The 26370-nt window shown below is 35.4% G+C and overlaps 1 protein-coding gene across 8 annotated transcripts in view; it reads right to left on the bottom strand.

The window, feature by feature from the left end:
• The window catches only part of CLOCK (clock circadian regulator), a 64885-nt gene that overhangs the window by 9307 nt on the left and 29208 nt on the right, over positions 1–26370 (bottom strand). For 6 of the 8 annotated variants that reach the window (XM_027636375.1, XM_027636372.1, XM_027636377.1 and 3 more), the window contains 17 exons: positions 24984–25074; positions 23249–23308; positions 22690–22838; positions 18369–18460; positions 16931–17020; positions 14815–14935; positions 13572–13685; positions 10910–11028; positions 7140–7222; positions 6800–6906; positions 6073–6220; positions 5783–5858; positions 4726–4867; positions 4244–4344; positions 3225–3314; positions 2440–2598; positions 880–1086 (listed from right to left, as the gene is read on the bottom strand). In XM_027636375.1, the coding sequence (XP_027492176.1) occupies positions 880–1086; positions 2440–2598; positions 3225–3314; positions 4244–4344; positions 4726–4867; positions 5783–5858; positions 6073–6220; positions 6800–6906; positions 7140–7222; positions 10910–11028; positions 13572–13685; positions 14815–14935; positions 16931–17020; positions 18369–18460; positions 22690–22838; positions 23249–23308; positions 24984–25030 (1905 nt within the window). In that variant the 5' untranslated portion in view covers positions 25031–25074. Of the gene's footprint in view, positions 1–879; positions 1087–2439; positions 2599–3224; positions 3315–4243; positions 4345–4725; positions 4868–5782; positions 5859–6072; positions 6221–6799; positions 6907–7139; positions 7223–10909; positions 11029–13571; positions 13686–14814; positions 14936–16930; positions 17021–18368; positions 18461–22689; positions 22839–23248; positions 23309–24983; positions 25075–26370 lie in introns of those variants that run through there. The other 2 variants (XM_027636378.1, XM_027636379.1) reach the window with 2 other exon arrangements.

Raw genomic sequence — 26370 nt, forward strand, 5'->3', positions numbered from 1 at the left:
TGTCAATCAATTTCTTACTTCAAACGTCTGGAATTAGCTTACTGTTGAGACTGTAATACTGTCCACTGCTAGTCTGCCTCCTTACAAATCTCAAAAAGAAAGTATGGAATGTGGATAAGGGTCCAGAGGAAGGCAACCACAGAGATCAAATGTATAAGGAGCCTCCATACACATAATGGTCAAACCCATTACAAGTGTTCAGCATGAGGAACAGGCTTCTATGGGGATACCTCTGACTGAGAAGATGAAAAGTCATGAGCTGCTCAATATGTTTCCCAGGATATGAAATGGGTGACATATTTAAAAAAGCAAACAACCACATTTCATAAAAAGTAAAGCTGTAGAACTCACTACAAGATACTGCAATTTCAAAAGTTTACATGGAATTGAAAAAAACTGAATGAACTCACAGAAGAAAAAGGCTATTATATTACATCTGATCTGATGGAAAGTGCTGAAAAGTAGAACATGCAACTCCAGAAGCACCAACATACACTAGTCCTGTTCCTATGCTTTTCTAGTTATTTTCGGTCACAACACTGGGTTTTAAATTCACAAATCTCATGTTATGTGTTCTGTCACAAAAAAATTCATAGACATTCAAAAGAAGGCAAGCTAAAAGTTTCCTTGATACTGGTCTTTCCAAAAAGCTACTTGTTATCAATTATTTACATGCCTAAGTCTTGAAATAAAAACAAGATCTGAAATTGCATTATCAAGAACATAAATACATTTCAATTGCAAAGCTTAGAACATAAAGAAATCAATGACTCAATGGACATTGTTCAAAAGAAATCTGAGAGGGGAATGTCAGGGTTGTGTTTCAGCTGTGGTTTGAGCATATACTCTATCCAGCAAAATCAATAATGGGAATTTTACCTGTGTTGCAGTACTCTGCAAAGGCTGCTGCTGTATCATGTGTGGAGTACTTATATGGCCTGTGTTCATCCCACTTTGAGTCTGATTAGTCTGAACAACTTGACCTTGCATGTTTATTGGCGTAAGCTGCTGAACAGTTGAAGAATTTCCAGAAGGAAGCTGCACAGAACCAAAGTTGAGTCCAGAAGCTGACTGCTGCAAGAACATCTTAAAAAATTCCACAAGTTATAGGGTCAGTATTCAGAGACTCTGCTCTAAATGATAAGACTCAGAATCCTGATTTCTAGCATTAAGGTTCGATATTTGTTCTTCAAGAAAAAGTACTATTTAGAGACTAACTGGTAATGTATTCTACAACTATCTAAAGACAAAACATATTTGAGATTACATTTCTATTTGTAGGACCTTCAGCTATGACACTAATTCAAATAAAGAAAATCTCCGAATCAACAGATCCAGGCATAGCACCAAGAACATAATCTTCTGGACAATCAGGGAATCATAATGACTATACTGAACTTTCCAACGTAGTTGTAATAAACAGAATTCAGCACAAAAATATTTGTTTCTTTATAAAAGGTTAGGCCCAAGACTACAACAAGACAATGCATACGACTTAAGTATTTTCTCTAGTTTCCACATTCCTGAACAAGGTCCCTCCACACTGCACGGGAAGACAGCTGTGCATCTGTCCTTCTGAGACATCAGTAAGGCAGTTTGCTGCTGGCACACTTATGCTAGACATCAGAGAACACTGAAAATGACACATGCCAGAAACTCCTACTCTTCCAATAGAATTTAAGCAACATATTCAGTACTTCCAGGAAGTATTTTTTTCTACTCTTAAATCATAATCCACACTGAAATTATTTAGATTATTTCCTTAAAATGTGTCTTAGTTTGGGGTGATCATTTTTTGGTTTGGGTTTTCTTTCAACTAGAAAAACCTAATTGGGTCATTCTTTTCTTCCAAACATAGCTGCTGAAAAGAGAATGACAAAATAAGAAAAATACATACTGGTTAAAAAAATAAATAAATCGGAAATCAGGCAGCCAGCTGCTAGATTAAGTAATGAATCCTCTAGACTTCTTGTTTTTCTGGCTCAGTAACTACTTTAAGTTTACCATGCAAAGTAGAACCATTCAGCCTGATAGTTAGGACAATTTAAGAGACAAAAGGCATGAATTTGACACCCTCAAGCTAAAAGAGGAAATAGATGCTTATCTTGCAAATTTTTTGTTAATATTCTAATGGCTTCAAAATTCTGCAAGAATTAACAACTACTGCACCCTTTTACCTTTAGGTTAAGGCATAAGCTAGGCTTGAGATGCTTAACAGTGAAAAGATATACTGGGGCACTTCCAGATATATTAGAAGTAAAAAGTCTGGTACCTCTGGAACAGTAGCTTCAGATACCATGCATTTTAGGCATATTAGGCCCGATGGCAGCTGACAGGAGATATGGAGGATCACATTGTGGAATTAAGTGCCCAAGTCTCATTTCAGATGCCTAAATTCTCTACAGATGAAACATGTAAGCAAGCATTAGACTAACTCACCTGGAGTCCTTGACCATGAACTATTTGAAGCTGCTCTTGAATCTTACGCAACTCTTCCTGCTGCCGATGAATATTTGCCTCTATCATGCGTGTTCTTTGCTCTAGCTGGTCCTTTAGATGTTGCATAGCTCCTAATTGTGCTGAAAACTGAAACACAGGCTGTAGTGCAATGAATAAATTAAAAGCTGAGCAAAAATTACATGCTCCAGCACCTCAATGTCTTTCTTGCAGTGAGGGGCCCAGAACTGAACACAGCACTCAGGGTACAGCCTCACCAGTGCTTAGTACAGGGGGATGATCACTGCCCTGGTCCTGCTGGCCACACTATTTCTCATACAAGCCAGGATATCATTGGCCTTCTTGTCCACTTGGGCACACTGCTGGCTCATGTTCAGCTGCTGTCAGCCAGCACCTCCAGGTCCTTTTCTGCTGGGCAGCTTTCCAGTCACTCTTCTGGAAGCCTGTAGCACTGCATGGAGTTGCTGTGATCCAAGTGCAGGGCCCAGAACTTGGCCTTGTTGAACCTCGTACAATTGGCCTATCGATCCAGCCTGTCCAGATCCCTCTGCAGAGACTTCTTGCCCTCAGCACTGGTGACCGGCTGCCAGCTGGATTTAACTCCATTCGTCACCACTCTCTGGGCCTGGCCACCCAGCCCATTTTTTACCCACTGAACAGTGCATGCATTCAAGCCACAGGCAGCCAGTTTCTCCAGGAGAATACTGTTCTTTAGGAAAACAAGACTATTTAAAAAATAATAAACAATAAACTAAGTTAATCCATACCTGGGTCATGCCAGACTGGAGCTGTAAAGTTGCAGGCTGAGATATCACTGGCTGTGCTACTGGTTGTCCAAGAGACTGTGAGCTTAAAGACTAGGATTAAAAAAATTATTCCATAATCATAAGAGAATGAACTTCATTCTTGACACGAAGTATTTCTTTATATGAAGTGTCAAATCCAAAACAGCACCACATGAACATCTCATAAAAACTAGTAATTTTTTTCCTGAAATATCTGACCTTAATTATTAGAGAATTAAGAAAACAAGGGCAACTGATTATCTAAATTTTATATATATACATATATATATATATATATATAAAAAAATATATATATAATGTTTCCACTGCTAGAAGTATATAAAAGCCATAGGCACAAAACAGAAATTACAATTACAAATGTTTTCAAAGTCTTAATTGCAGAGAGGGAGAAACTTCTTCAACATGTTTGGAAGTTGACATCTTTGACTTATTCTTACATTAACAAACACATGTTTTAATAAGCATTCTATTTTTGAAGTGAATGTATTAGTTTAACGTGAAAACAAGCACCAAGTACATTAAGTATGACATTTTTTCACACTACCAAGATTTCAGAAAGTATATGAAAGTACTAATATTCTTAAGAGTCATAAGTTTGTATGAATTTTCTATAGGGACACACACAGCACTATGTTGGAAATTTTATATATATGTGTGTGTGTGTGTGTATGTATATTAAAAGCGCAGAATTATATAGAAAGTGGTTATGTGTGAGTGAAAGCAAAGATTCATACACAATCTTGCAAACACAAATGCCAAAACCTACATACATTTATGCTTAATTATTGTACTCCCTTAAATCTAGTATACCAAAGTTGCATATTGATAATGCAATCCAGAGAGTCACATATTCCAAGTGAAACTCTTACAGTTTAAAATACATGCTTTCAGAAGAAATAAAATCAAGGTTATATGGATTTAATAACAGCTTTTAAAGGTGAACTCCACTGTTTAAGTACAAAATTTTCCTCTGAAGTTACCTGACTGCTCAGAGATGATCTTCTTTGTGCAGTCTTTTCATGACCAGATAAGCTTTGCCTTGGAGGAGTGCTAGTGTCCACTGTCATTTTAGTTGGTGTTGCTGACAATGTTGAGAATTAGAATAGAAAGAGACATGTTTATAGTAATCTCAATTCTGTAACGCAATAATCAAATTACATATTTCATGAATAATTAAAAAAAAAAAACAACCTTAAGGCTTGGCCTCTTTTTTTACCCTGACTATCCAACAGTAGTGCAATCTGAAGGACTGGAATAGGGTGTTCTAGTGTCTGATATGGTACTTCTAGATGTAGAAGTCTTTTTCAGAGTAGTCTGCAGATCTCTGAACCATCAAAAAGGACATTTTCACTTGCACACTTCTCATAAAATGATTATTAACTGCTAGTTATTTATTTAACTACATTGAGTAGAGAAAGCCTTCACTAGGAAGGCAATTCTATTTTCAACAGTTGGTGCTTACATGAATGATCCGATACTGCAGTATGTGAAGATTTTCTTGAACTCCTGGAAGAAGCAGAAGGTGTGGGGCTGGTGTCAAACCTTTCCAGTGCTTCTTTGAGACTCACTGTGTTTATGTGATTGTCAGACCCAGAGTCCTGACTCTGAAGAGACACACACAAACAACAATTATTTATCTGATTTGGCATACAATACATATTTTGCTGGAAAATATCTAAGACCATGCTGTTTGAGTCAACCCCCTTACACAGGTGACCATGCAGAAGTAGTGGCCTGTTTGATGGCTGTAAGCTTACTTTCCATTTGTGGCTTTTATCCTTAGAAACCAAAGCCATATAAGCCGAGAAACCTAAATAGAAGCAGACATAGGCCACAAACTAACTACTGAGCTGTCCTCCTTCTCTAGCAACTCAGTTCACTCTGAACAACAGTGTTATGAGTGAACTGCTTATTCTTTTGAGAAAGGATGAGTTTGTTCCACTGGAAGGAGTACCAACATATGAAACTTGCTAAACTGCCAAGGGAAAACATTTCTGAACTGTCAGAGTAAAACATGACAGAGCATCTGCACAAGATGGCTTATCTAAGGTTCACTGAGCTTCCAAGGACATTAATTCAAAATGAATTTTGTATACTTCTAAGAACTGGGACAGAGTCACACAATGGAACAGTTCCTGCTTTCCTCTTGTGAATTCCTTTAACCCATCTTTGTATGTTGACCTCAGTTTTTCAGATTATGGGTACTTCCAGTGAGGGAGAACATTTACTTACTAATCTAACCCTACAGAAATCAGATCTTAATAAGAACCCATGGGTGCTGCCATGTTATAACTACATGCACATTAACTCCTGAAAAGAGGAAGGTAAGTGTTACAGACAGAGTAAACAAACACTCTTTCTAGAAGTCTTTAATCATTTTAAATAGTCATATTATTTAGAGATCAAATAATTACTATATTTGGGGACAAATGGGACAGAACACTTTTTGCTGCTGTATATTTGTTTAGTTACTATTTTTTGTATGAATGAAGTAAAATAAAATTATATAAAACACTCACTTTATCAGCTGTTATCTCTGGAAGAGACTCTTCAATACCAAGTTCTCGTCGTCTTTCTGCTCTAACTTCTGCGTAACTAGAAGAACAAACCAAGCATGACTACTATGTTGTTGGATGGTTTAAAAAATATACCTCAAAAAACAAACCACAAATCCACCTTGCTTATATCTCAGGAAATTTTCCAATGGTTCTTTAAAGTGCTATGATTTCTCTACCTCCAAAAATACCAGCAATACAGCTTGTATGCCAGTAGAATTTCTCTAATATAGATTTTTTTTAAAATAACCTACCTTACAACAGTGTGCGTACAGACAATAAACTCTGGCCTGGAATTCCACTGGTGATACGTGATATAGTAATGTGTTTGCAGCCAAATCCACTGTTGTCCCTTTGTAAGGAATCTGTAGTAACATGACTTCCCTTTCCCATATTGCATTACTATAAAAATGAAGAATAAAGGTCACTGTCTTTCCAGGTTGTAAATATTCCAACTACGTAAAAAGAAAACATTACTTCTCAGGTTCATCTGGCCCAAAACCATGTCTAAATTCAGTATAATCACAATGACTAAGAACTAGTTTAAAATTTTCTACCAAAAAAAAATGTAAGCTGCATTTTTCAAAGAACTGCAGAATTCAAACTTCCATTTTTGTGGGGCTTTTTATATATTGTGAAAAATTTATGTGCAAAGAATTTAAATACAGCTTTATGAAGAAAAACATAGCTGAGCAAAAAGCTTATGCTATTTCATGTTTAAACAATTTTTGCACTTATTAAACATTATAGAGCCTTTTAAATACTACTGGTAGAACTGAAGAAGTATTAGTCATAGAGCTGTGCACTCCAATTTACCACAATGAAACCCTGAAATGACAAGACAAAATATCGATAAAGATCAGCTGTACAATAACATCAACTGAATGGGAGAAAAGACCACTCAAATATATCACAGATTTTCACCAGAACAGTTGTACAATTTAACAAACTTGCTCATTTTAGTGATTTAGTTGTACTTACAATGCTCGTGACATTTTGCCAGATTATCTAGATCATCCACATGATAATAATCATAGCCTGATGTTCCCAAAACTTCAAATGGAAGATAACCTATTATGGGAGGTGCCCTAATTAATAAAAAAAATTGTCATTTTATTTTCACGCACACACAAAAAACCCAACCCAAACCAAAATTATTTAATTATATAAGCTTTCTTGTTTATAGTATGTGCTCTGAAAAAAATTAAAAATTAAACCCAACACAAGCTATGAGTAGTTAATGCTGATTAGTGAACTCTAAATATTACAGCCATCACTGTGATTCAGCTACTATTGCTGCTAAACATAGAAGGAATTGCACCTGTGATCCAAGAATAGGAACTTCCATTCTAAGCTATGTCTAGATGTGAACTCTTCGTTGGGTTCTTCAACAGTGCACATTTCCTAAAAAGTAAAAAAATAAAAATCTCTCTCAAAACTGCTCTATTCTAATTCATAAGCTGTTTGAAAATTCAGATGTACCTAAAGTTAGTAGATAACATTAGTTATATTATTTTAAACAGCTTCATTGTTTTTGCTTGTTTAGATGCACAGTACTGAGACAGAATCTAATCTCAGTTGTGCCAGGCTGACACTTGGTTGATTTAAATGGACTAACCATGGCATGAGATTAAACTCAAGTTCAGTATCTACATAGTAGTACAAGCAGAAATCAACAGTTCCTGCAGTTACAGTTTCAAATTGTAACAGGTTAAAGAAGAGATGAAACACTCCCATCAGACACTCTGATTACAGTCTATGTTTAAAATGGATAAAAACATTAGTAAAATGCTCACATTATTCTGAGTTTAGGAACAGGATTCTTCCCTTTTTAGTGAATACAGAGTACTCTAAATCTCTGAGGACACAGACACATACTATAAGTAACACGCTATTCTTATGTTTAGAACTCATAACAAGTAAGAGAATGATTGTGCTGCCACTGTTACAACAAAACCTCAAGGTATTCTGCACGTTGTTCTAAATGTATTCCACTCAAACGTACAAATGCATGTCACTCTATTTCTACTGTCCTCTTCTAGGAGGTAAAGATGCCCCACCAAGTACTGTGCCTCATGCAGAGACAGTAACAAAACCATATATCCCAAGGCAGTCAATTCTTTTGCAAACTCCTCTAGTACTGCCTTCCGAAAAGGAAGATGGACGATGGAATACATGCATACATACAAATACAGCCCGCAAAGAGGTTACAGTAAAATCAAAGATCAGTAAATCTTTTTTTTTTTTGGATACATGCACACATTTGTCATTTGTAGGAGCTTGAAATGGTATTCCCAGTTACAGGAACACATTAGAATCTACTGATGATCAGATACTACAAGACTCTTCCAAAAAGTGCAATATGGAAGCTGCTGCTGAACTGACATAATATTCACGACAGGTGTGAGCAGATGAGCACACTGCTGCTCTGCAAACATCTATGACGAAAGCACTCCTGAGGAAAAATACAGTAGAAGACTAACTGTTGTTTCTGCAAAGAGACCACCTTGCTCTTCATCTTTCAGGTTATAATGCAAAGAGTTTAAGGGGATATTTTGCAGTTTTTTAAACAGCTATTTCTAAGTTTTCTTTCTGTGAAAGGAACAAGTGAATGTATCCAGGCAATGTTTTTCTTCACCTTCATCACTTTAAAATCTTAAACACAGTGACTTAGAAAGTGATGAAGTGATGGATGAATTAGATGGAGGGAATGAACAAAACCACTCTGGGCACAAATTTATGACTCTTGATGTGAATTCCAGTTAGCAAGACTTAACTTTCAAACCTGAAACTACCTCTAAAACCCAAAGCTCACCTACCTTCCTAAAATTACGGCATTTAATAAAGCACCACTCACAGTAAAGCAAGAGAAATGACAGAACAAGAGTATAACCTTGAGATATAATTTTGATTTGTTGTTTCTTTTAATGTAATGATTTTGGCACAAGTCAAAAGAAAAGCAAAAATCACTGAAGTGCAAGCAGTAAAATCACAGTAAAAACATCATTGTTAGGGAGGAACTGGCAGCAGGTTAGTATCCAATTACTCTGCATTTATATTCATGATTTGCACTGTAAAATGCCACTGGGCAGAAGCCAGTTTGTTCAACAAGACATCTTGTTGAAGTTGTCAACAAGGCATCTAGTGAAGAAAGGATTTTCATTTGTAACAAAAAGTATTCTAATAGAAGGAATCCTTTTGCCTGGATTAATCCTGCCTTATTGATAGGCAGGATTACTGATCCTGCCTCAATGTTTTAAAGAATGTATAGAACCAAACGCCTTCACTGGGGAGCAAAATTTGTGGCATAATTTGTTACAAAAGTGATGAGGTCATATGCATAACCTAAAAATGTGAACTTTAAAGGCGAAAAAAGCACTGTATATCCTTGAGAAATTATATTCTAGGGAAAAAAAATAATCCAGAACCATATACCATCCAAAATAAAGAGAATAACTGACAGATGACAGAAAGGTTCTACCTTAAATAAGGCAAACAACTACTAAAATACACATCTCATTACTGGCTGCATCATGCATGAAGTTACTGGGATGTTAAAGTTCCTGACATACACTTATTTGCTAGAGTGTAGTCAACACTCTAGCAACAATAAAAACAGAAGGTATTAGAAGAGTATAAATAGGTATTGTCAGATTAAGGCTTCACTCTAACATTAGTCTTCTTCACAAGAAGATTTCCCAGATGAACAGCGTTGAAAACTTCCTTGGGCACTAAGGGCTCAGAGGTTCAGGCACAGGAATGAAACTCTGGCCAGAGTATAATCTGTAAGGCTTCAGCCCACAGGAGACTGAGAGATCTGAAGATCATAAATGGATGTTCCTCAACTTTCCAAAGTAGGCAACATAGAAGTTTTACTATAAACCATCAGACTTTAAAAGATAAAAGTATTTGCAAATGTCGGTTGGTCTTTTTTCCCCCCGAGTATTTTGTGAAGCAAAAATCCCATATTTAACATCTCTACCAACTGTAGGCGTAACGGAAGAACACTATTTAGACCTGCATGGAAAGGAAAGTGTTAGATGAAAGATTTCCACAGCTTCAGGAAAAATAAACAACAAACTTTCTCTGGCATAGTATCTGGAGAAACACAATTCCTATTCAGCCTGACAGACCTGAAGAAGTTTATATATGATTTCTCCATAGGCTCCTACTATACTTTTGAAGTGCAAAGTATGTCTTTAGAAGCTACCACAAACAGTCTTCAACTTAAGACATCAGTGTTCTAAACTTAGAGGCAGAATCTTTAAGTGTTCAGAGTTCTTGTATTACAGAAAACAGCTGGGCCCAACAATGGGTCACATACATTTCATGGCATTACTTTACTACTGAATTCCAAGAACAAATGTTAGATAGTAGACTATTCTGTAGCTTGAATCATATATTTGCATAAAACATGTAATCTGAATCACAATCATAGGCTATACTGTACTGTATCATGAGTATTTATTTTTACTGATTTTGTTAAGGAAGAAGATAATAATTAGTGATCTACAAATTTCATATACATCCAATTCTAAACTCGGAAAGACACCTTCACATTGTACATTAGCAGTTAAACAAAATGTTCTAACAACTGAGTTACTGAATAACTGCATTGAAACAAAACGAAGGACTTCTACTACCTCATACCCAACTCTTCTTTACTGACAAGTAATGCAAGCTTTCATTAAGCCCTCCCAGATTTACTTCTGTGTCAAACTGCAGCAAGACCATCAGCAACACAAAATTCATGTCCAAGTTTCAACTAAAATTAATAATTTCTCCAGTGAAAGTGGGATCTCGATGTAATCTTTCATTTTAAGTTAATCTTAAACAATTCCTGTGGACTTCTTCCAAATTTATTTCCTGCATATTACTATTTTATATGACTACTTAGAATTAGCATTCACCATAACTTTTTTTGATACTTTGCATAACAGCCTGTTTGAAGAAACAGACACTCTCAGTTTCATATAATAAAATTCCTTATGATTTTCATTAATATTTTAAATGTCGTGTGCATTCTCTCTGAAGTTTTTCCATCTAAAGTCCATTAAAAAATTATATAAAGGTGATTTCATTTGTACATACCTTGATAAACTGAGGTGTAGCTAGTCTCACTGTGGCTACAAAGCAAACTTTCTCTTCATATGAAGGCCGGTGTGATCTCTGAATAGTTCCTTCAAAACCATTGTGCGCTGAGTTGGAAACTGAAGGAAGACAGAGGAGAAGAGGGCAACACAGAAAACAATATAAGCATAGAGGAAAATGGCAGTAATATCACAAGACAAATGGCCCAATATTTACCTAATGTGGTTTGCTTGTAACTTAACATGCATTAAGAAAAATGCTACATATCTATACCTATATGCACAGGAATAGTAGTTATAGAGTAGTAGTGGGAATACAATCATCAAGTAACTTCCCTGAAGAACTAAAATTACAGTTAATATGGTATTATCTGATAGCATTTTTAAGAAACTAATAACAGTTCTAATCCTTGGTAACTACTTAAAATGACTGGATTACATTTTCTTCAAAAATGTTTTTAAAATTTATCTTTTGTATCAGGTTTTGCTAACTTTTCCTTTTGAACTCTGAGGTATTTATTTTCTAGACTTCTATTACATTTAAGCTTCAGCTACATGCTGAAGACATACTGAACAACTGAAGGCACAATTATGTATGTGAAAGAATAAGGATCTTAAGACACTGAGCTCAGCACAAATTCCACTTACTGAATCACTGAGATGGAATCATAAGGAGGCAAAGGATGGTCTAGACCACAAAACAGGTTAACCTTATCTTTAACTTCCAGCAATTATTAATTTTGTTCATCTTTATTAAGCTCTAATGATGGTGACTTCAAAACACTATCAGGCTTTTCAAAGCCTGACTGGTTTTAATTCAGCTCTAGATTAGAACCCCTAATGAACTTTCTTCATGCAATGTAAGCTTACATATCCTTGCTCTTTCCATCAGAAAGGAGGTAATTTCCTTCCTCTTTATCTTAGCCCTTGTCCTTTATTTTTCAGAGTTTATCTTGCCTCATAAGTTAGATTTTTAAACTTCTGCTTGCTTTCATTGCTGTACTCTGAACTCTCCTTGCCTGCTGTACTCTGACAAATAAGTGTCGAAAACCGGATGAGGACATATGAGTGCTAAGAAGTGCAGTGGGATTATTTCATGTAGTTTAAACTATATTTTAGAAAGGCTTTTACAATTTTACAATTTGATGATTGGTCATGGTGATTTAGTCATGTTCAGTTTACATTCCACAGTAACTCCTTTTCCTAAAGGACTGCTATCTAGCTGACTGTAACCATCCCCATTCATATAGATTGATGTTCCTAAATGAAGTAACTTGCATTTGTTCTTAGGCAATTTTTCTGTTTTTTAGTCCAAAATTTTATAAATTTGGGGCTGAATTTTATCTTGGTTTTACCATTCTTGAATCATTTTATGATTGCAAGCTACATTCCACTATACTGATCAAATCCAGAAATCGTGCATTAAAACTCCATTTTGACGGTGAACATTGGTAACCTTTCCAACCAGTTTCTGCAGCTGCTCTCCGGCAATTTCAATTAATATCTGCTTTCATGTTTGTGAGAACAGAATACGATAACTGCCATAAACATATTTAAAAATCACTTATTTGTGTTTTATTCTCTTATCCACACAGTGTGTTACTCTTTGGTAGAAGAAGTTGAATTGATTTGGTGCTATTTCTACCTGAAAAATACACCCTGAAAATGTTTGCCATTCCTTGCTAGCTTCCTGAAATGCATATATAGTTTAATTATTTGTTCTGGAATATTTCCCAATATTGAATTGCAACGGATAGGTCTGCACTTTCCCAATTCTTCATTCCAAGACTAGCACTGTATTTGGCTTTTTCAGGACTGTTTCACGTCTTTCCTATAATATTACGTAACTGCATTTGGCACTAAGACTCAATGTCTTCCCATTTTGTGAGAAAAATACCAGTATCACATAAACCCCCCACAAATTTATTTACAAAATACTGGTTTTAATAATGTTTTTGGTGGTGATCTTTATCAAGACCTACTACTGACTACACTGCCCAATCCATTTGTCTGGGACAATAAACATGCCTCTCAAGTAAACAGTCAGCACAGCCTGGCCAAACAGATTACAAATACAGTACAAAGGAAATATGTTAGTATATAACTAATAAAAATAACTTCAATGTAAGGGAGTAGGAACTCAGAGCAGAAAACTGTCCTGGGCCATCCACTCATCTGAGTGGTAACTTCTACCAAGTGAAAGCACAGAAATGAAATGGTGGGGAAACCTACATTTCGCTTCCCAGTTGTCTGCGTAATGAGAACTGCAGGTACTCAATACCACTGATCTTCAAGCCACCTGCTTGAATAGGGATTATGTCTAACTAAATTCAGACTCTATTTTAAAGCATTTGCTTAAATTTCTCTTACATTCTTTTAAAGAAAGTTTTATGAGATACTAGTTTTCTTTAACTGAAAGCATTAAGCAGAATTACTACATTTTGCATCCAAACACGCAGACCTGTAATACCCGATAGATAAAAATGCTAATACCAGTTTTTCTTCTTTTTCATTAAATCAATATAGAAGTCATATAACTCAGCTTCAAGCTCTTCTTTTGAAAGACCGATTTTAGTTCATCATTATGTTCTGCACAATGGTCCTAACGTGGTTTAGCTGTGGAGTTGCCTAAGTATTCCACTCTCATTGCTGAAATTACTTACCATGATTCAAACATTTGAAATTTCCTATAAATTTTACATATTCATATGTAGGTTGCTCTTTTGGATCTATTGTTCCTCGCAGCATATGGCAACAGAATTCTAGTTGATTTTTTGCTGAGAAAAAAATAAACAAGTTATTAGGCTACATGTTTGATGAAGCACATGGCCAACATGCAGTGGAAAGCAGAAATGATTAAGCAGCACACATACTGCGATACTGTAAGTGTTGTGATTACAACTGGCTACAGCCTCTGCCTTTAACCAGCATGACATTAACTAACCAAAATAAAAGGAGAACTCCTTTAGAATTTGTGCATGTAGGGCCTGAATGTTAATGACATAAAAAACCTCTCAGAACTAGAGTTATATTAAAGATGAAGATGCCCTAAACTAAAGTTCACTTAAGCATGTGCTTCCAAACCCCATTAGGCTGCTATGTTTTTATTCTTGCCAACTACTACAACTGTCTTTATAGAAGCTCTATAAACAAGATGAACATTTCTAATACACGGGAAAGCCACAGAGTGAACTGCAATGGTGAAAATTCTAGTCTTAGGGAGGGGACACAAAATAGTGTTTCTGTTCTTCAGGGCTCTGAAGCATATACTTCTGCTTATTTAACACTGGAAAAACTGATCACATATGATACAAAGTGGATAATTTTTCACACAACTACTATGCTGGTTTCATCGGGATAGGGTTTTCTGCATAGCAGTTCACATGGTTCTGTGTTTTGGATTTGTGACTAAAATAGTATTGATAACATAGGGATGTTTCAGTTATTGCTGAGCAGCACTTAGTGCAAAGGCCTTCTCTTTCTCACACCACCCTGCTAGTGAGGAGGCCAGGGGTGCACAAGAAGCTGGGAAGGGACACAGCCAGGAGAGCTGACCTAAAGGATATCCCATACTATAAGACACAATGCTCAGCAATAAAAGACGGGGAAAGGAAGAAGAGAGAGGCATTTGTACTTATGGCATTTGTCTTCCAAATTACCCATTACACATGATGGAGCCCTGCTTTCCTGAAGACGGCTGAACTGCCTAATGACATGAAGTAGCAAATCAATTCCTTATTTTGCTTTGCTTGTGCACATAGTTTTGCCTTAACCTGTTAATCTGTCTTTATGTCAACCCACAAGTTTGCTCACTTTTACGCTTTGCACACCCCACTGGGAGGAGTGAGCAAATGGTTGTGTGTGGTTGAGCTGCCTACAGGGGGTTAACCTGAAATAACTACTTACATTTTAAGTATTCCGGTGTCAATGAATCACTTTCCAGCAGATGAGAAGACAACATTTTATAGATTTCTGAATGTTCCCCCTCTGGGATAAAATTAAATACACTCTGATCCACAAGATCAGACTAAAAGAAAAAGATTTAATAAGCATTAAACTAATGCAAGACATACAATGTCACAAAGCCTACTATTTTAATGCAAAACAATTCCACAGTTTATTACTGACTCAATAAAGCCACCTGCTGGAATACACATGAATATTTTGCAAGAAGAAAAATCTCACTGTTTTGCCTTACGTTTCACACTGCAAACCATTTGTTGAAAACTACTGTGAACACAGTAGATATATATCCTTGTTAAAGAGCAATGGAGCTTGCATTAACCTCCCTGGGATGCAACAAGTTCAAGTAAAGGAGCATTTAAAGTAGAAATTATAGGCTGTTGTTCCAGGGCACTCTAACATATTGGTGGCATCCAGTATACTGAAATGATACCTTGGAACAAAAGATAATCCTCCATACTTTATTATTATTATGTAATCAATAACTATATCCAATTGCAATCGATTTTATGAATACATTTGTGCTAGTTTTGGCTGGAATAGAGTTAATTTTCTGCATAGCAGCTGGTATGGGGCTATGTTTTGGACCTGAGCTGGAAGCAGTACTGATAATTCAGGGGTGTTTTAGTTATTTCTGAGCAGCACTTACAGAGAGCCAAGGTCTTTTCTGCTCTTAACCCCACCCCACCCACAAGGAGGCTGGGGGAGCACAAGGAGCTGGGAGGCGATACAGCCAGGACAGGTGAGACAAACTAACCAAAGGGATATTCCATACCATATGGCATCATGCCCAGCATGTAAAGCTGGTGGAAGAAGAAGGAAGGGGGAGAACATTCAGAATGACAGTGTTTGTCGTCCCAAGTCACCATTATGCATGATGGATCCTACTCTTCTGGGGACGACTGAACATCTGCCTGCTCCCTGGGGAGTGGTGAATGAATTCCTTGTTTTGTTTTGCTTGCATGCATGGCTTTTGCTTTACCTATAGAACTGTCCTTATTTCAATCCACAAGTTTTCTCACTTTTACCCTCCAACTGCCTCCCCCTGTTCTACTGAGGGATGATGAATCAGCTACTGTGCAGGGATGAGTTGCCAGTTACCACATTTTCTAATCAGTTCCACAACTGTGTACTCAAAACTGGGAACAACAGAGATGAATGCAGCAAAACTGGACAGCTGATTATATGCGTAAGAGCATTGGGTAAGTATCCAAAAAAGAGGGATCATAAATGTATGTTTAGAGTACATAAATCACGCCTAAAAGCAAAGAACAAACATGCCTCTGAGAATTTGGCAAATACTACCGGAAAAGCCAAAAAAATCACAATTGCCTGCACATTTTTAAACATTGTCAGACTGTTATCATACATACCTCAGGGGAATTTATTTAATCTCTTATCACAGTAGGACAACTATCCTTTAACAATATATTGTATTTCTTATCTCGAATAGAACTCAGTTTCACTCATCAATTCTTTGCACTTTTAAGAACTAATTTGTCTCACTTCAGAATAACATTATTCAAAGGTAAGTTTCTAGAATGTTAAATTTACCAGTGAGCAATGCCACTGAGACTAAAATGAGTGAATGGGATAAACCCCAAAGTATATACCTAACTTAAAAAACAGAACCAGCAGCAATGTATTTCTTTTCAGAGTGCTTTGTCAAGAAAGAAGTAAAAAAGTAGTTTTAAAAATTTCCAGTTATACAGATCTTTAGTAATATTCTTTTGATTCATGTAGAGGCTGTGTTAGGTGTGAACTCTAAAGGGTCTCCTGCAGTCAACTGTGTTACTTCAGTTACACTGAACATAAACTGATGCTAGTCTAGCATCATAATCATGCCTAACAGAGAGCCGACTGCATTCCGCATTTCCAAAGAAAATGTTTAATACAGGACACAGACCAAGAAGGAGTTGTGCTGAAATAAAAGCAGAAACATTAAAACAAAGCATACATCTATACTATAATGCCAAACCGGCCAATGATTAATTAGTACTCACCGCAGAACACCAATCATAGACAAACTGATATGTTACTGAAAGCAATTTGTACTTACTGGCAAGTGTTCAAGTAAGGGAGTTATACTTTCAGACACATATATTATATTTCCATCTGTCATAATTGCTAAAAAAAAACCATCAAGAGCCTGAAATTAAACATAACGGACAGTTAAATAAAAAGAAATAGAACATACTAAATACATTGAGCTATATTCAACACAGAAAATCATGTAGATCAATTTTAGTTTAGTTTATTATAGAAATGGCAATATCTTTTTCTTCTAAAAATTCTTAGTCTTGCTTTTACACTATGAGCATTACAATTCCAATACTGTTCTGTCGTTAAATATTCTGTAATTTTAGAAGCAAGTACATCTATAGCTAGCCACTGTTTTCTCCCACTCCCACTCTGCCTGCTTGTTATTTTTAATTCCATCATCATTTTAAACCTCAGAAAACTCATAAAAATGAGCTAGAGACAAAAGCAAGAAGATGTGGATAAACTAAGAGAAGAACAAGTAAAAGAGCTGGCAAAATTACTGAGATTTTTAAATACCAAAATTCATTATCTCTCAATCTTAATGAAAGAAGCTTATAGAAGATTTTACTGAGACTTGAAACCTGTGAGATACAGTTCTGACTACCTTATCTTCTACTAAACTCAAACTCATTTCCTCTGAACACAACACGTTTTAGTTGAACACTACCAAAAAAGCCTGATAGAACTGTATTTCTAGACAGGAAATTTTAAAGCTCACATCTTAAAAAAAACTTCTTATATCAGAGGATTTTTTTTAAAATTTAAATACAGAAAATCAGAACCTTTAACTTTTTATATCTGTGCATCAAAGAAAAGGTTTAACTATGGAATGATAATAAAGAAGTGTTTGTTCATTTATAATATTTTTTATTTAACTATTATTCATAATTGCTTCACTAACAAGATATAAATGACTTAGGCTCATTTCCAAGGAAATGACAGCTTATTCTGAAAGTTTATTTCTAGTACTTTTGCAACTATTCATGTAACCTTCTTCAGCAAAGTAATGCTTTCACACCAGTTTTGGAAAGCGTAACAAGTAAAGAAATTAAACATTTATTGCTCACAAGTTACATGGATGTGTTGAGTCTTTTTCATAATTAGGATTTTAATTTATGCATAATAGTTCTTTATTTATCTAGTGCCTTCCTTATGTTGATAACTTAAAATATTCACTTAGACAGTAAACATGTTCATTTATGGACTTGCTCTGTTTTTATGTTTTATGTAATTGAACATGCAGTTAAAAGAAAATCTGATTTGACTTTCTGAAACACCGCGATTTTTTGAAACACTGCATACATAGGAATTTTGACTGTTTACATTCATGAAAACAGATTGTTACAATTAAAATATGAAAATAAAAAGATTTGTCAACAAACTGAAAAATTCCATAATGGAATGACTCCTAGAGAGGAACTATTCTACTCCCAGAAAAACAGAAAAAAATATACCTCTAACATTAACTGTGTGAACTCTTCATTACTAAGGAATGTCGGCTTCCAGTCCTGTCGAATTTCACTGGCATCTGATTGTGCAGTAATTTCTAAAATCAAACATATATATAGTATAAGGATTCATACTTCCAAAAGACATTTTTTCCCACTAAGCTACATATACACAGTTAAGAAATAGTAGAAAGTTCTCCAGTTTCCTCTGTTGTTCATTCTTTACATATAGATGTTTTTCCTTAAGAAGAAAATAAATGTCTTCTCCACCATGTCGTAATTACATTTGTCTTCTCTTTCCTTCAACCAGTTTCTGCTACAGTCTTGCCAGACTTCAATGTAATACTGATGTTAATTACACTAAGTAATGGGTTTTTGATAATGGAAAAATACTCTTTCCTCTGAGACTACAATAAAATGTTTTATTAAGAATGTTGTTTACAAAGATTTAGAAAGCCAAAATTCCTGAACAGTTTAGGCCATTAAAATGGCTAAACCTCAAATATCTTGGCCAATCCTTGTCATTCTAACCCTTGCACTAAGAACTGTCATTGTCCTTTCACTTCTTCCTACTCTTTTCTGGTTACATTTAGGAAAGAGTAGGTTTTCAACAAAGATTGTTTAGAGCTGTATGACAGACTCCACTCTAGAATTCCGTCTGTTACACAGACATATATGGATTTTGACATAGGTGACTTTTGAGCAGACATTCCTGTAGGAGTTGAGAAATATATAATTAACTTCCCATACACAGGCAAGAGAAACAACGGCTGCTAAGCAAAACCTGACATCAGGTTCTGAAACTGATGCTTCTTTACAGACTGATAACTGAAACCAGAAGCAGCAAGACCACACAGTGCTTCAGTCTGGATGAGTAACAAGGGCATCACAGAAGGGCTGGCTGCAAGCACAACCTTGAACAAGCAATCAAGTATTCAAACAAATTGAAAGAACCAAACTATGTCTTTAAGGCTTTTGGTTTCTAAAGGACAAGTACAAAGACCATAAGCTAGAGTGTTAATTCAGATGGCTCAAAGAGCCAGAAAACCTAGAAGTGAGATAAATATGCAAAGGGTTGGAACAGTTCATAATTTTGTTTCCCACACCGAAGGAGAAAACTTTACAAAAGAGCTTGAGACTTAACTAAAAGAACAGTAAACAACAGCAACATCATACAAGAAATTGGTTAAAAGAGGAAAGCTGCAAGAAGAGGTTAAAAAAGTATCAACAGATAAGACTTGGCAATTATCAGATCTCACAAAAGTTATAAATTGATCATGCTTTTGCTATTGTTTTGAAATGGTATCACAAAGCAGAGAGAGTGGGCTGAAAAATAAAAAAAACCTAAGTATAATCCCAAATCTAATTTGTCAGTCAGAACAAAGATACTAAATACCGAGGGGCAAGTCAAAGGACATGGAAATGAAAAGCTCTGCCACCAAAGTACAGGCAAAATTCAAGGAACTTAATGCATTCAGTCGACAGGACATAGATAATCTTCACTTTAGAACTGGAAAAGTCTGATTCATTGGTTCATTCTGGCCCTTATAACTATCCTATTTCAGAATCAAAATAAACGGAAAAAAGAAGAAAAACGTCATTCGGTCTTCTACAGTAGAACAGATCTATGCTAAATAAAAGTTGAAGTTCGTGCCTTTAACAAACCATTCTGAAATATCCTATCACAAGTACAGGTGTTCTTTTACATTTTCCATAATTAGAACAAGTATGATACTGGAAAACAGAGCCAAAGTAACACAGAAAGAACTTGTTTCACTTGGTAACTTCACGGAAATGCTTAAAAATTCTGGCAGAACGTTGCACTCAAAGATAAATGGCAGTAAGATCACATTCCTGAGCTAGATATCAGACAGAGAAGTATAATCAAACTTGCACATTGAACTCCAGTCTTCCAAGTCCTGTATCTGAAGTAACTTTGCATCAGCACTGCAAACTCTCAAAACAGATTTCCAGCTGGGCCTAAATGTGTACCATTTATCAACAGGTTGTAGGAATATCAGTCTACCACTTGCAATTAGAAGCAGTTAAATTCTTTGGTATTTACCAATTTTCAAAAATTTCTTGTTTACAAATTCAGAGAAAGATCATTGGCAGCATTCACCAAGAAGCTCCCAGTAATATAATTTCAGTGTGCTTAGCCTGCTGTATTTTCCCAGTGAGAAACAGAATCCACACTGGCCAATAACCAGCTCAGATAGTTCATCTGGAACTATGGTCAGAGTACTAAGCTTGGCCGATGTGGACATGGTCCAGACAGAACCAGAAGCAATGCAGTTAATCAAAACCTGGTGGCTAAACACAGTAGGATTTCAACAGTAAAACAGCTACTCAGTGCTGAACAATTCATTTATTGCTAGGTCACTCTACTTTATTGTAACATATCCAAGCACCTCAGGAGACAAAGTATTATTCTGAACTTTGCCAGCATTTCGTCCAAAACATTTTAATGTAAACCAGTGCAGAGCAATGCCAGTAAGCACTGGCAGGTAGAGCTTTAGTGACCTTAATGTGGTATGTGCTATCACACAGAGCTGCACTCTGTCACACCTAGTGAAGGACAAAAGTGCCATGCTCTAAAAGGCATCCATCTCCAGAGCTGCTTTTTGCCTCTTTATCCAATAAAATAAAAAATAATAATGAAAAAAATAATCTCAGAAAGCACTTTGAAGAAAAAAGTATGACTGGTGCTTCTGGCTGCCTGACACGTGTTCAGTCTGAATTCTATAGTTTAATCTCAGGAATCATCAACACAAAATAAAGTGATTTTGAAATAACCAATTGTCGCAAAGGCCTCAGAACCTAAAGAACTGACTTTTACAGAAAAGGAGCCTTCATGCTGCTTTTCTTTTTGTTACAAGACAAATTTGTCTCAGAAAATTAAAACAATATAATCAATATTTAATTGGCAAAAAATCCCCAAACCTATAGTTCTCACAAAAATTATACTCCCCTCTCTTTTTATTTAAATGGTTATGTTTACAATTTTAACGGCAATATTCAGTACACATCTGGTGCTAGTGGAACCATAACACTAATGGAAGAGACATGCTAGAGCATGCAAAAACATTTTTCATACCTTAAATTGACACATATACTGTAGATAAATACATAACTATTCATCCACTTAATAGCTTATTTTATTTTATAATGTTATAGTTACTTCTTTTGACCCTACTGCTTTCTAGTTAGCATGTATGCTCAGAAATTACCCAAGGAAATTGGTTAACTAGCAAAAGAGTTCATTTTCTTCAATTTTTAATCTTGTTTTTAGCAGTGTGAACCACAAGGTGCCATATTAAGAACAAGTGTAGGAGCAGGAACAGGACTTTTTTTATACACATAATATCTAACAGCCATAAATAAGTGTATGCTTGATGGAAGAATTTTTTTTGTGACAAAAATAATGACCTGCAACAAACTTCAGTACAATATATCTGGGTATATCCAACCATCAGCTGATGCAAACCACCAGAGGAACAAAACATAGCAAGGACGTTCAAATATATTGATCATTTTGACATTTCACAAGACCTTTAAAAAACAACACATGTACACTCACTAGCTTATGCATCAGTGGGTATGTCTCGAAATTTACAGTTTCAAATAAAAAGCTGTAAGCATATATAGATTATCTGGGGTTTTTTTCCCAGATAAAAGTTAAAAAAGAAAACGCTCCTGGTCTGTACACCCACCACATTTCACTTTCTCTCATCAAACAACCTACTCAGGAACACTTGCTGGAGACCACAATGCCCTACTGCCTTACCATCTTTGTTTAAGCAGTCAGTTGTGCAGGCACCTGACATGAAGAGGGGGAGCATTAATTTCTCTTACACTAGTTTTTTCAGTGATTTATCTTCTTTATGTAGAATTTAGAGAGACATACCAACCGTTCAAACCAGGCTTATCTAAATATCAAAATAAGTATTTCCAACAGGTACTTCCAGAGAAACGGATGAGCAGTTTTCCTGTGAAGCAAAACTTTGACACCGGTACCAGTGTCTGTCCAGAACAAAAAGCTCTGAGGTAATTTCAAAAATAAATGCTTCTCTTTATGAAATGATTTCTTTGACAATTATTGGGGAAAAAAAACCAGTAGTGGCTTTTGCAAAGTATTAGCAAAAACACAGTTACATCTCTGCTACTTAAATTGTGATCTTATGAATATCTTTCTTCAGGAACTCTCCACATTTTTTTGACAAATTTCTTAAAGGAGCTGTAAAATTATTAATATTTTATGTACTAATTGAATATCATTTAAAAATTTAAGAATTTACAAATAGTTTTTATTGTTACAAATAATTACCTTTGTGCTTCCGTAGAAAGTCAATGCTCTTCTGCAGCACAGTGGACTTATCCATTTTCCGAGCATTACCTGGAAGCATGGAACCCAGCTCTTTGATAAGTACATTAAACTGATCTCGACGTTTCTTTTCAGACTTGTTTCTAGACACTCTGAAAAACAAAACAGAAAATGTTTTATAACAACTACGAAACTTTCTTATATAAGAACTGCATACTATTGCCAGGTTCCTGATGCAAACAGCCACTTAAGGATATCTGCTGTGAGAACTGTCACAAAAACACCTACTCTGTATCTCAGACACCATTGTTGAAGAATGGCTTTCTGCTCATGGAGGGGTGTAGCAAAGCTTTTGGAATAAAGCACCCTTTCACAAAACAGAAATAACTGAACCACGGTTAGAAATACACAATGTATCTGAAAAATAACAGTAAAAGAAATGCTGTTGAGTAATATGGTTATTTATAAAAGAATCACAACTTTATTATTTAGAAATCACGCTGGTAGGTTAAAGCATACAAGTATAGGACATTTCTTAGCTTTAAATAACTTAAAAACTTACCTTTTTGCTTTATCTTTGTCATCTTCTTCCACCAGCCCATCAAAAATGCTTCCATCATTTCTGAAAGAAGCAAAAAGAAACAAATGTTGGAGTGAAAATTCCCCTCCTTTGAAGTCCAATCACAATGAAGGCGAGAAGGGGAAGAGCTCATTATTCATTATCTCCACTATTTCAAGAAACCAAGGCACTGTTTTACTGTGATGTCTCACAACGATCATCATCAATAACCTGAAGCTAAATCTGCTATGTCCTGCTTGCAGGACCTTGAATTTCTGACACAACCCAAAGGATTTTCAGACTAATTCTAATGAGAACTTACAGCCCCATGCAAACACTTAATTGAACATAGTTTAATTTTATTTTTTTTATCTTCTTGGTTATTTGCATTACCTTACTCTTTCGAAAACATGGGTGAGGACATATATAATTTATTTTTACTTATTGGTAACTTCTATTCTAATTATTGAAAATATTTATAGCAAGATAGTTTACTTTTCTTAAATTCTGAAGTATTATTAGTGGAAGAGAGCTAAGGAATGTGCTATACTTCATCCACATATGTAATTTCATAAATATACAATTGATACCAATGTTAAAGAGTAGTTATTAATTATATTTGCTTCCTCAAACCAAGCATCACATAACTTTTCCTCATCTTGATAACTGTCCACCTACTGCTAAAGAGGTGTTAAAATATCAAGCTAAGGTGTTTTTCCTTGAAGATGCCTCAGTAGCCTTCATCCAACACCTTTGCTTCATTTCCTTTTGCTCTGAAAGTCAAGCAAAAGTTTGAAAACTGTCTGTTTTCCAAAACTGCTGTATAATGGACTTTCACAGTTTATTTCTCTAACTTCCTCTGCCTGCTTTCAGTCTATTTAGTGCTGTCCACACTGACCTCTATGTATCCATCCTTAAATTTCTCATCCTAATGTTTCCTTCCCTTAAGGCAAGTAAACTTCTTTCTAGAAAGCTTACCTCATCTCTCTAATTGATAAATCATTAGGCAATTGTACTGTACATTATGACAAGCAGTGATGTTAGGAAGTAGTTAGTTATTTTGTATGCTACTACATAAACATCAAGCTTTTAAAAGCAATTCATATTTTCAAAACATTGAAGTTTCAGTGAGATGGCACAAAACTTCACTAAAAAAGGCATTTTAAAACTTTTACCCTTTGTTTTTTTATTTTTCTTCATTTTAATCATGTTTAACCTGCCATAAATTTGATGCAAGTTTCATTTCCTGAAGTCTCAAAAATGGTAATATTAAGAGAATACTAAGGACAGTTGTTCACCTGAGCTGCTAAGAAAGTCCAGCTCAAGGAATCAAGTAGAAAACATGCCCCAGCTATTACTTTTCCCTTGAAATAGGTTAGCAGGTCATTTTACTATCTACAGCAACGCTAATCATTTAAATGTATTTGCTTTCCTTAATCAAATTCTGCAGTACTAAAAAAATTAAAAATTCAAGTAAACATTAAAAATCAGCTCAACTTGCAGAGATGTTGTTTCATGGCTGAAAATAAGTAAAGCATTTTATGATTAACCTCAAACAATTGAAATCACTATTTCCAATTCTAACAACTACCAAACTAACTTTGTCAAAAACAGCCAAAACCTCACTCTTTCATTTTTTCATAAATTAGTATTTTAATATATTAACCACAAGAAAAAGACTATTAAAGAAAGCATTGAACAGTAATTCTTCCAAAACTCTCTGCCTCTATTAACATACCTGTCTGCAATGGAGCTCATTTTATGGGTGCTTATGGTAAAAAACATAACACATCACACTTTAGTCTTGTGGTAGACATTTGTACGTCTGCCTATAAGAGAAGAAAAAATATCAAAATGTGACTGGGGGAACCAATATGTTCTTCATTACAGCATACCAAAGCTTTCATTTGCTCTATAAGCTACTGTTAATCTTCCCTTCTTCCAGCCTTCTGCTCTGCCCTCCTACCTTCTCTAATGCAGTCTCCATTACCATCATAACCATCATCTTACATGACAATGTTCAAGAGAACATTATTAAGTGTCACAATAAATACGTTTGGACTAAACCAATGCAAAACTTTTTATGACTCTGAATTCAGATACGGTTTTTCATTTTTATTTTAACCTTTACCTAAAAGACCCTCATAATTTTGAAGGCTGAACTGATTTGAAATACACTTAGTAATACATTCTATTTAGAAACTGTGCAAACAGAAAAGTATTTGGGACACAGTATTTTAGAGCTATAATTTCTCTCTCACTGTATTTTTTTCTTGAGCACATTGTTATAATAGACATGTGAAATTATAACAATAAGATACTGATTACAATGTGATCACCATACTGTGAGACCATTTCTTAAAGCATCTTATTCATTACAGAGTTTCAAGCAGGAAGTTTTTGGTTTTCCAGATGCGGATATGATTTTGAATAAAAATATGAATGAAATATTAATATTAATATTAATAGAAGGGATATCAAATTAAAATAAGTATTTAATTCAACAAGTTCCTACTTTTAGGAACCCAAAATTTACAAAATTGCGTGAGCTATGAAAAGGCTGAAGCCAAACACAAATCAATACAATTAAACCTTTTTCTTTCATATGGAAAAGTCAGTTGTCAGAGGCTGCTCAAATAGAGTAGAAAGATTATAACATTAGCAATGATTAGGGAACAACTGTGTGCAGCAAGTTTTATATGAGCTGAACTTGTGGATTTTCAGGAATTTTTAGTACGCTACAAACTTACTAGTAAAAAGGCACTGCATTTATTTCAAAGGAGACGATTTTAGTCCTTAAGTGACCCACAGTTTCTGAAAAGAAAGGATACGTTTGTTTCTGAGAGTACCAAACCCAGTGGAACTTGCAGTGCTAATATCACAAGAAATATGGCAGCAACTGCATGATAGGGAACCTCAGGAAGAAAGCTTATGATTCAACCAAACTGTCTCCATGTCTACAACAGCCACATACTGTCAGATTTGTTTCACAAGACTAGTATTTTTCCCCACAAAGTTTCAAAACTAAGTGCACCAGGAAAGTAAATGGGAGAGCTGTGCTGCAGCACAATCCCTTTCAAGGCACATTGCATGGTGTGCTGGTGTTTTTGCCCAAATACCCCACT

Source organism: Corapipo altera, unplaced genomic scaffold (genome assembly GCF_003945725.1).
Source record: "Corapipo altera isolate COAL_440 unplaced genomic scaffold, ASM394572v1 22b, whole genome shotgun sequence".
In the NCBI taxonomy this organism is placed as follows: Eukaryota; Metazoa; Chordata; class Aves; order Passeriformes; family Pipridae; genus Corapipo; species Corapipo altera.